General features: G+C 39.8%; 1 protein-coding gene across 2 annotated transcripts; it reads left to right on the top strand.

Annotated features, from left to right (window-relative positions):
• Window positions 1-1,092: 1,092 nt before the first annotated feature.
• On the top strand, window positions 1,093-11,580 carry LOC146380440 (zinc transporter ZIP12-like). Of its 2 annotated transcripts, none has more exons than XM_084939512.1 (13): window positions 1,093-1,351; window positions 2,159-2,450; window positions 3,142-3,462; window positions 3,547-3,754; window positions 4,777-4,940; window positions 5,097-5,268; window positions 5,575-5,747; window positions 5,836-5,991; window positions 6,175-6,249; window positions 8,103-8,175; window positions 8,331-8,489; window positions 8,589-8,776; window positions 10,272-11,580. In XM_084939512.1, the coding sequence occupies exons 2-13, from the start codon at window positions 2,199-2,201 to the stop codon at window positions 10,398-10,400; spliced, it is 2,070 nt and encodes a 689-aa protein (XP_084795638.1). In that variant the 5' UTR covers window positions 1,093-1,351; window positions 2,159-2,198; the 3' UTR covers window positions 10,401-11,580. The 2 variants fall into 2 exon arrangements, with proteins under 2 accessions (XP_084795638.1, XP_084795637.1); XM_084939511.1 differs by having other exon boundaries at window positions 1,094-1,351; window positions 2,155-2,450.
• The last annotated feature ends 42 nt before the right edge of the window (window positions 11,581-11,622 follow it).

Below are 11,622 nucleotides of genomic sequence, written 5' to 3'. Positions count from 1 at the left end.
GTGCTCAATAAACCATTGGAACAAAAAGCCTTTCATCAGTTGTGCCTCAATATGAATCACCTGTTGCTGGGTCCAACTCCATGGCCATGCCTGGCAAAGACTCAATATGGCCCGCTGGATTTCATGGGACACTGTGAAGGAGGGCATTGAATTGTAATTTTACAACTTTCACAGCTTTTTATACTGATGGGGATCTCTCCCATTGCCATTCATACTACGCCAGATTAAGTAAGTAATAGATAAACAGTTAAATGACAGAAAAGTCAAAGACATTTTCTGCGAATTGACAAAAACCTTTGTTTTATGATTACAAGACAGTCAATGAGTTTTTCCCCCTTACAGTTTTAATTTAAGAGTCATGCTGACAGATTTCTTTCATTACCTATAACATATAGAAAATCTGAGACAGATTAATTGCACTAACTTCTTTTTCTAATACTAAGATTGGGATTAAATGTATACTTAAACAGGGATTTTACAAAGTGGGCTGTTTGTGGCCCTCAATTGTGAAATGAGTTTGACATACCCGTTTTATATAAAAAGCTATTAAAAAGCTGCCAGATCATTTCACGAGTCCCTCCTGAGCAAACACCCTTGTTCTTTTTTAATTTATCGAGCACAACCAGGATCCCATTAATGCTACATTGAAGATGTTGTTCTGCATTAGAAAGGTCAGGAAAACTCTCTGCTTGCCTCTATCTACAAATCTAAAGAAACTTTTGAAAATGGCTTTTGTTTGTCCATCTTATACACGAGACATGGCGTGCACTTTCTGTCACAGCCGAGAACGATGTTTCTTTTTTCATAGCCTGCATTGCACCTGTTTTTTCTGGCACTATAGATGCTCACAGTGACAGGATTAAGAGCATGAATTGAAACTTTTATGGATTTTTCTTTGTAGGGATGTGATATGTATTGATAGAAAAAGAAAATATATGATATAGAGAGACAGAAAAAATACAGAAAGAGAGAGAAACACAGCAAAGCAGTCTATTTATGCATAAGCCTTTTTTCCTAAGGGAGCTTTTTAAGTATTACTCCATCAGGCTTCAGCCATTCAGTCACCCCTGCTAGAGGCCAGCCCCCCACCATCACCTTATTGTTGAAAATGAGGCAGCACTCTCCATGGTAACTACAGCCCTCCAAGGCTGTCGCAGCTAATCCTCAGGAGCTTACTCACTTCTCATAAGAGGGTTTTACCGGCAGCACCAATGCCCCAAAATTCTCCCCAAACAAGCACTGGATCTTTGGTCTGCCCTACCAGGAAAACCTTCACCCTAGGAGGAAAACAGACCTCGTCACAGCAGCTGATTGGAGCAGAGTGGAGAACGGTATAGGCCTGGTACATCGGGTAAGCTTTTTCATCTGTCCTCTCTCAGGTGTTATTGTAGCTTACAGGAATTTTTAAACAATAAACTATGTGCTCTTGTTGCCGGGTCAAATCGACCTGCAGGGTTTCCAGTGTAGGAGGATGCTGGGAAGCTTAGCGTGTTTTGCAGTGCATGGTTGATCCTTGATTACTCAGAGATCCTGCATAATATGAAAACCTTAGACATGAGCGTCGCTGGTGCTTAAACATGGAGTGCTTATGATCATCACACCACATGCACTCACTCACATCAGCTTCTCCCTTTCTCTTTTACAACTGAAGCTGCTAAAAACGATTCAATCCATGGACTGCTCTAAAAACTGAGATATAAATCAAAAAGGTAACTCTGTGCCACATACCCACTGCCACATACCCACTGCTTAAGAGGAGATATCTCAGATGTGGCTCTGTTTGAGCTATTTCTTTACATTTCTAACAGCTTCTATCCGGTCCCTATTTTTCCTCAGTACTAATTATGTTGTCTACAGTCTCCCCCTCATGCCCCTGTCTCCCTGCCCCTGTGCTCTCTTTCACTTGCCTGCACTAATCCTTTTGTTATGGACTGAGGGGCCCAGGCTTTTACTGACCGGCACTGTAAGGACTGGTTCACCTCCGAACCGTCCAGTTCACGTCAGATCAGTTGTGCCTATTATTAGCACCTCCCTTGTCTAGAAAACATCACTGCCTTTCTTAGTAGCCTTCTGCCATCATTCACCTTGATACAGTTCTCTCTCTCTGTTTTCTTGTTTTCCGTGTATCACTTCCTTGTCATCTCAAACCCCTAGCCAGTCCTGGGAGTGTGAGGGAGTTTGACGACCTTGGTAGGAACATGTACTTCATGAGCAGTACTTGGTGTTTGCTGCTGCTACTGCTGTATTTTTGTCCTCTTGGGAGAATGCTGGAAGTGAAAGGGCAGGAGCAGGGATACCTGCAGGAGGCTCTCAGGTCCTTGAATTTGCCCGTGGGGCCAGACAACAAGGCTCAACTCCAGAAGAACAGAACCAGTGTGCTGATCACCACACTTCTTCAGGCAGTGCGCTGCACAGAGCGGACGGGCAGCTCTCAGGACATGTGTGAGAAGGTAATGCTTACACCTGTCTTAAAATGTTTTATCACTAAAATGTCACTAAATGCTAAACTGAGCAAGGGCAATAATGCTTTTCCTGAACACACAGCGGGTAAAATGTTTGTTATGGCTGGAATGTGAGTGGATGTGGAGGCTTAAGTCCTTGACCTGCACAGAGCATTCATGGCTTTAAACATCCCTCCGTTTGACATAATAAACTCTACAGAGTGGATTTAGAGGTACTACACATGCTTGTGCAGCTGGGCTGACAGTGTGATTATCAGAATCAGAAAGACTTTATTTATCCCCCAGGGGCAATTAAGATACAACAGAGCAGCATGACGTGGAAGATAAGGATGTCTGCGTCAAACTTTTAAATTAAGATTTAGTAATTAAGAGAGTAGCTTTTATCTCTCTTCAATGAATATCCAGCTCTTTCCCAGAAGAAACAGTGCTTCACTCACTCTCTCAAACTTTTGCAACCTGCATGTGGGGTTAATTGGTCTCAACCGCTTCTTTTCCAAGAAGCAAAGAACAGAACATTGTGTGCAGAGAAAAAGTAGTGCTGTTATCAACACAACATCTTTCAAAAGTCAGCATGACCTAGATTTTTTCAACTTCCTTTAAATAAAACGTATTAAAAAAAAAACTTTTTTTTTTTTTTTTTTATAATTATGATTTTTAATCGGTCCTGTCCTTGTTACAGTGCCTGACACCAGACATAGCCCTCTCCGTGCTGAAGGATGATGGGAAGGATGTCCTCACTGAGGAGAACTACCAGCAGATCTCAACTGTCCTGCTGTACTATATAATTAACTTGCAAGACCTGTGTGTGTCAAATGCTGCCCCCCCTCCATCTTCCTTTTCCTCCTCATCTGGGAACTTTCAGTTCTATCTTCTGGCCCTCACTAACTTACATCCAGCTGAAGACAACAGCTTCCTTTCATCCAATGAAACAGAAAGCATCCTGCAGGTCATCAACCAACACTATGAGCCATCCAGCCACCATATACCCTCAAGTTCCCAAGTGAGAGAGCATTTTCTGACAGATATATCTTTTTTTACCGTGTGTACGCCTGCATATAAATAATTCAGTTTTTCCATACCACAGTGCATCGATGCAGCTCATCTCTTGGAAGATGCTGATGTTAAGGGAAATCCAGGTGCTGGTACATCTGCTGTTCCCAGAGTGGCCGCAGCCATCATTAGCCATATTCTCCAAGGCCACTGTTTCAGAAAGAGAAACCTGCCACCTCCTGCCTTCTTTACAGATTATATCTTTCATTCTCTTAACTGCACAAGTAACCTGCAGATTATGGGTGAGTTCAAAAGAGCATGTTTGTATATTTTCCTTCCAGACCACAGCCACACACCATTACCTATAGAAATATCAAATGCAAAGCAGCATTAGCTTTGTACAACACATGCTCTCGTTTTAGCTCCATTTTCAGCCTGAGAAAAGGACACCTTAGATTTTAAATATGGTTTTGTTCACCAGCTGGTTTACCTACTATGTGAATATAACCACTGCCTGATTGAAGGCACAGGTGGGACAATTCAAACACTTTCTACTAGCAACAGCCAGTGGATCCATTGTTCATATTAAAGCCTCTATATAAAATATGGTCATAGCCACTATGACCTTACCCATTGGTACATGAAGTTCCACTGTGAAGCCATTACAGCTTTAAAGCCACAAATCACGATACTGGGTTGGATCTGACTGAGACACTGGGAAATATTGCACACCCTTAAGGGAGTGACGAGTCAATCACAGAGGATGCCTGTCCTAAAACGCATCCTGCTTCTTTCTGACTCTAAAGGAGACCATCACATACATCATACTATTTTAAATAAGTCATCAGGAAAGTGTTCACTAAGGTGATAAAGCATCATACTACTTTTCAACCAGATGAGTCGCCCCCTGCTGGCTATTAGAAAGAATGCAGGAAGATATGTCCATCATTCTTATACAGTTAATGATTATTACAAGATTACTGAACAATAATAGAGGCTTTAGCTGTTCTTTGTTTTTTGTAAGTCCTCTTAACAGACATGCTCCAAGAGGGAACTGATTATCTTGGGACTAGATGCTCAAATACTGCATCAAAGGCAGTACTATAAAACTATACTTACACATATGAAAATTGTTAAAATTATTTCATGACAGTAAAAAATGCACGTTAATTTGAGGTTCAGTCACACCAAGAAATGACTGATGTACTGGATTTCAAAACAGTTTGTCCCCATCTTTTTATTTGTCTTTTACTAAACCAAGAATAAACAAATGCTGGTTTAAAGCACTGACCCCTGATATATTGTGTTGCATTTATCTGTTTAGACCTGGAGGAGTTGCTTCGTCAGCTGGGAGTAGGACGGGAAGGAGGGATGCACTCTCGCAACAGGAAGAGACGAGGCATCATAGTAGGTTCAAAGAAGGTGGCTAGGGATTTGCAAGATAGCTGCAACCCCGAAATTGAAGGAATAAACAGTGACTGGGCACAGGTATGGTGAGATAAATATTTGGTTGGGTTATGACAAACAAAAAGTACTGAAAATCATAAAACACTGAATGAAAAACTTCACTCAGGCACAGTGAGACTTGATTTGAAATACCTCCTACTCACCTCCAAATTTGCCTTTTCTTTTTATTCCAATCAGGTATGTTTTTCAGCCAATCAGCTGGTGGATATTTTTGCTCTGGATCCTCATTTGCCGATTTCCAAGGAACACTTCAGACAAATTTGCCCAGCCATCATTCAGCAGTTGCTAGGCAATGCCTGTGAGCCTGAAGAGCAACAAACAAGAGGATCTCTGCCCACAGCTCTCGAGAGTAAGACGCTTTACCTGATTGTTTCTCTTCACAAACCAACGTTGTAATAAATACAACATGCTATAGTTTCAGCTAAATAAAACACACCAATAGTAGCAATTCTTACCAGCAATGAACATAACATTGACTAAGTTAGAAATAGCATAAATAGCAGTGTACGGATGAGCTGAGGTTAAGGCGGGTTGCAAAGTGGCTTGCAGAGGCCGAATCAGCTGCACTTGCCTCTGAGGCCAGACATAATAAATCACTTGTTCTTTACTACATTTTTGGTTTGGTGTTTTATGCAAAGCTGTCTCCTTCCTGCAGAATATGGCTACAGCACAGCTGCTGTCTTTCTCATCACGGTGGGCTCCATGTTTGGTATCTGTCTGATCTTCTTCAACTCCTGCCAAGAAACCTACTCACTAATCCTGCAGCTGTTTGTTGGTCTGGCAGTGGGAACCCTGTCAGGAGACGCTCTCTTGCACCTCATACCACAGGTACAAGGTCACCGCACCGTCCACTATAACCCACCACACACATAGCTTGAGTGTGGAGTAAATTGTTTCCTCTCTGTCTACTTTGCAGATCCTTGGCCTCCATCACAGCACACACAATCATGGTGATGAGGACTATGATGAAGAAAAAGATTATTTGTGGAAGATCTTGGGAGTGATTGCTGGGATTTACAGCTTTTTCCTCATTGAAAAACTATTCTCCTTTTTAGTCCCTTCTCATAGTCATGTAAGGCTTTTGTTTTGTAGCCTTTATCAATTTAATGACAAAAAGGATGAATCTGAGAAAGTTACTCAGAAGCAGTGCATCACAGGCTGATCTTAAACATTTAAGGGTCTTGCAAAAGCAGAAACACATTTCTATGACTGTGCATGTTGAGCAACTGATCTCATGAATTTCTTTTGTGTGCAGGGTCATGGCGGTGACCTTTCCTTGAACTGCAAGGGTCACTCACAGAGAGGCAAGTCTATCTCCACAATACAGCTGGTGAGTCCAGTCACGAGTCACAGTGAACAGTTTTTTTGCTTTGTTTTAATAAAAAGACTGTTCTTCGCAGGTAAATTTTCATTCCTATACCCATCCATGTTATTTATTTAGTGATAAAACACACAGCTGTGACTATAGTAAGGCAATTCTGCTCATGTCAACACATTGATGAAATGTGTACGATAACACTGTAACACAGGAGACCTATTTAAGTGAAAATAATTTCATTCACCCCAGTTATGCTTCACTCCCCCATTACGCCTCCAAGAAAGCAGCAAGTGTTGTGCTAGAGAATGGTATTCACCACACAAGTTGAGGGGCGGTACAAAGATTTGGCATAATCCTGATCCCATCTTTCATCACACTTTATTTAGTATTAATTCCCCCAAATTCTTGATCAAATATTGACTGAAATTCACCAAAATTTCCGCACTGCTCTTATATAACAAAATGATTAGTGGTGTAGGAGGGAGTAAAGAAACAGAACATGTAGGATGCTGGAGAATGAGAAGTATTAAATCGTTCAGCAATCACTTCATGCTGTTGAATTGTGCAAAGACAGTTTAATACCTCAGGACTTGATCCTTTTAAATACACAAACAGGTCTCAGAGAGTAGATCCCTCACATGGAAAGCCTAACTAATATGGATTTAGAAACCATTTACCCACATATGTAATTTGTCATTATATATGGTTTATTTCCTGAAAAGATACCAGTTGCAAAGGATGTGCCAATATGTAAACCTAGAGATAATAATAATAATAATAATAATAATAATAATAATAATAATAATAATAATAATAATAATAATAATAATAAACTTTATTTATAAAGCACACTAAAAAACCAAGGGTATACCAAGGTGCTTGACAAAAAAATAAAATAGGAAAAAGGAGATGGGAGGGAAAAGAGAAAGGACCTGGCACGTATCAATTACAAAACCTTGACAATCATAATATATAAAAGTAGTTAACAAGCATAACGGATAAAAATGTACCAATGCACACCAAATGTTAACTAGGTGGAAAAGCAAGATTAAATAAATAAGTCTTCAGCCGTGATTTAAACAGTGGCATAGAGTCAGACGCCCGGATATCAACAGGAAGATTGTTCCATAAGACCGGGGCAGCTACAGCAAACGCACGGTCGCTGTGAGATTTCAGCCGAGAACGAGGTTGCTCCAGAAGAAGTTGGATAGCAGATCTAAGTGCTCTGACAGGAGAGATAAACATCTCCTCATAAACTATAGGCCCATCTCTCTATTTCCAGAGTACTATAAGGTACAGTATGGATTTAGACCCAAAAGAACCACAACACACACTTTCATTGGCTTCATAGATACAGTAACAACTGCTATTGAAAACAAAGAATATGTTGTGGGAGTATTTTTAGTTAAAAAAATGATACAGTTGATCATAACCTTTAACTTAACAAACTATGCACATATGGGGTTAGAGGTTTGGCATTATCTTTGGTAGGAACACTTATCTTGAAAACTGGAATCAGTTTACCAGGCAAATGCTACAAAATCAAAACTGAAATCTGTTGTGTGGGGTTCCCCAAGATTCTGTCTCGGGGCCACTGGTTTTCATATTGTACATTACTGATGTGCAATTTCAAAGACATTGAAAGTAATATTGTTTGCAAATGGCAAACTTATTGTGTTGTGGAAATAACTTGGAACAACTTATGAATAACTTCTTGATATTAACGCTAAAGGCAGCATAACTACTACTAAAGTTAAGTCTCATGTATCTCCTTTAATTTGACAACTATTCTACAATTCTCTCTTAAATCAAAGGCTAAAAATGTTCAAGAATCTGTGGTGTTAACAGGTATGTCTATCTTGCAGGGACCCGTGGATGACTTGGAGTGTACAGAAATGTCTCCTGAGCATGCAAACACAAGGCGTCCTTCACATCCAAGTAAGCTAAACTTCTTTTTTCTTGTTTTTTAAATGAGCTGCGCCATCACACGCAGATGAATGAGTTGTGCTTTGTAATTAGTTGCCTGGCACGACAGAGAAATTGTTACAGTTTGAGGATGAGTTTGTTGACACAGGCCCTCTTTGTGTTCCCAGGACAAGGGGTTTCTCTGCTGGCTGTGATGGTAATTGTGGGAGACAGTCTTCATAACTTTGCTGATGGCCTGGTTATCGGGGCAGCTTTCTCCTCTTCATCTGAGACTGGAATGGCGACCACTGTGGCCATCTTGTGTCATGAGATTCCACATGAGATGGGTGAGAGGTCACTGTGTTTTCATTTGGATGACTTTGTTATCTTTTGGAAACTATTCTCCTTGACTGGCTGACTTATCTTGTATGCTTTTTGTCTCCAAGGGGACTTTGCAGTGCTGCTCAGCTCTGGACTCTCAGTGAAGACTGCTGTGCTAATGAACTTTCTCAGCGCTCTGACGGCCTTCATGGGGCTCTACATCGGACTTTTTGTTTCTTCAGAGACAGAAGTGCAGCAGTGGATCTTTTCTGTCACTGCTGGGATTTTTCTCTATTTGTCATTGGTGGAAATGGTAAGCCAGGTTTTGTGAAGCACATGGCTTGTGATATTCTTTATTAGCCATTCCATGTTGACAACAAATCCTGTAAAAGGTCAGAACCTACGGTGTAATCTACGGTGTCTCTACCATAAAACTTTATTGTTGTTCAAAAACAGTAAAGAAAAAAAATCCCAAATGTGAATGACCCAAACAGATGCACTGGGTGACATAATTTACTTTCAGTGATCCTCTGTCCTGGTGCAGTAATAACTAGTGCCTCAATGTATCAATAGTCCCCCTTGAAAATAGTCCCCCGTAAATGCACTTTTGAACTCCAGTTTGAGTAACACTTTACAAAACATTAAACTGATCCAATGATCTCAAGCAGAAACTTTGGAGGCTGGCTCTAAAACTCCAGCTAGGACAGTGTTAAAAAATGCAGTTCATTCAAGATGATGGCTCCAAATTCCCATAGACTTCCAAACATTTAACTTCAATGATAGATTACAATGTTGTTGTTTTTGTACAAAAAAAATCGTCACGTCTGTGTTGCTCTTTATAAATATGATTTTAGATTTAATAATGTGAATAAGATTGTCACTGTGTGGTATGGCCAGTCGAAAAGCTTTGTGTTATAGTTTTAGTGAGTGAAAGTCATTTCCTTTTGCTATTAGCATTAGCATGTGTGCTAAGGCTAATACTGTAGCATTGCACCCCTATAGCTTATTGTTTCAGTCTTGCTAGTGTTAGCTAATAACTTCAATCTAATCTAAACAAAAACAGTCAAAATACTAAACAAATGAGTGATAATACTTTGGTTAAATTAGTGCATTTTAACCAGCAGGAGTCTTTAAAGGGTCATTAAATGTGTTCTAATGCCACTACTAAATTCAAATTCAAATTCAAGTTCAAATATTGTTTTAGCAGAAACTAAACCAATGGAAAACTGGTCAAACAGCTGAGAATTACAGCTTTTGCAGATCATGAAAAATTGCACATAAAATTATTCCAATCTCCAAGAGACCATCAGGAACCAAAAACTGAGCCCTTTTTAGGGGTGTGTGTATATCAACCTGTTTTCATGCTATGTGTCTCTCAGGATTGTCTGTCATCAGTTTGCAGGCATTTGTACGTGACCAAATGCCTGCAAAAATAGCGGCACTCCCATCAACCTGAGCTGTGCACTTTGTATTATTTTACAAAGTACTAACACACTAATTTGTGTGATTAACAAAAGGTTTTACCTGTTAAACTAGTAGTAAGCTGACCTCAGCATCAAGAAGCTCAAAGTCCAGCTGTGCTTCAGAACAGCGTCATGGAGTGCTTAGCGTGCTTGTAAATTCTGGTTTAAGATTTAAACCTTAAGTAGTACAGTTGGAAAGTACTGAGCGATTGGAAAATCGCTGACTGTTATTTTCACAAGGTTATGTGGAAGTACGAAAATTAGAGAATAATGCCAGCCCTACCCTGTATTTCTGCCAAACTGCTGAAGGTTTTGCTCTTACTCTTATTTTCTCTCTTTCATCAGCTTCCAGAGATGAATCGAGTAAAGACCGACAGACCGTGCCTCATGTTTTTCCTCCAGAACCTCGGTCTCCTGTTGGGTTGGGCCTGCCTTTTGTTGCTCGCGCTCTTTGAACATGAACTCAAATTTTAAATGCAGCGTGCATCTTCCTCACAGGGTCGAGCCAAAACAAACGCCGAATCGTACTAGAGTTTTAAATTTCCATTAACTGGTTTGTTATCATCTCTTAGCATGTGCAACCAGTAGATTTGAATAATTATTGCTGATGATGTTGTAGTCTCAACAATGGATCAGATATATGTACTGTGGTATGAAGCCTGTCTTTTTTTATACTTGATGATTTATTTTTGTATGTTAGGTACAGTGTGTGTGCCTGTATATGGACTGTAAATGTCTAGTTTCATTGCCTTTTTGGTAGCACCATCTGTTGTTCATGTTGCCTCAGACAATCAAATTCAATGATCAAGAGTATATTGTAAAGCTCCCTTTTTTATTAACTTTTTTATTTATTTTTGTCCATTGCCTTTAAACTGATGGAAATTTTAACTGGAAAATTAATAGATTAATTTGGGTGTTGTTGATATAATGATGCAGATGATTTGAGGGACATTTTACTTGATGAGCTTGTAATAGCCACATCCAATTTCCAAATCATATGGGAAAACACAGATGGTTTTAAATTTGTACACTTAATTCCAATTAAAAGTAGCACTAAAGTTTTTCAGTATTGCTCTTCAACAATATTGTCACGTTGAAAGATAATCCCTTTGAGTCTCCATTCAATGTATTTCTAATTAATTCCTTTATTTATTTTTTTGCATGATATACACGAAATTATAAAGAGTTGTGCTTTTCAGGAATTCCGCATAATTTCCTGTGTGTTTGGGCGACTTCTAAATATACACAAACTAATTGGCTTGATGAGAAACTAATATTAGGAACAAAGAAAAGGATTTAAGCCTCTTTGTCAGGCACAAGCTGGTATCATTTACAGTTATTTTTGAAGCCCTATTTTGAAAAACGTTGCTCTGCTTCTGCTTCTCATCTCAGAGGCATTGTTCTTTGTTGTTTGAGGCCTCTCTGTGATCCAATATGAGGGCACTTCCACCCACCTGAGCTACTTGTTCTCTTCATCCACCAACCTGGATGACTAACGCTCATCGCTGTGCAAGACAGAAACTCCGCAGCGATCCGACCCACACAGAGCACACGCTCTTTACCGGTCAGAGTGGGCTCGCAGAAGGAGGTGGAGGAAGATGGGAATGTGATGAATACATAAGCACAATGAAATAAATGAAACATGGCAAATCAACTTATTTGTACATAAAATTGGATTTGTGATACTGAAAGAGCG

This window comes from Perissodus microlepis, chromosome 9 (genome assembly GCF_051167445.1).
Source record: "Perissodus microlepis isolate ML-2025 ecotype Zambia chromosome 9, ASM5116744v1, whole genome shotgun sequence".
NCBI lineage: Eukaryota > Metazoa > Chordata > Actinopteri > Cichliformes > Cichlidae > Perissodus > Perissodus microlepis.
Note: the sequence above shows the minus strand (reverse complement) of the source record. Positions and strands in the feature narration are given on the sequence as shown.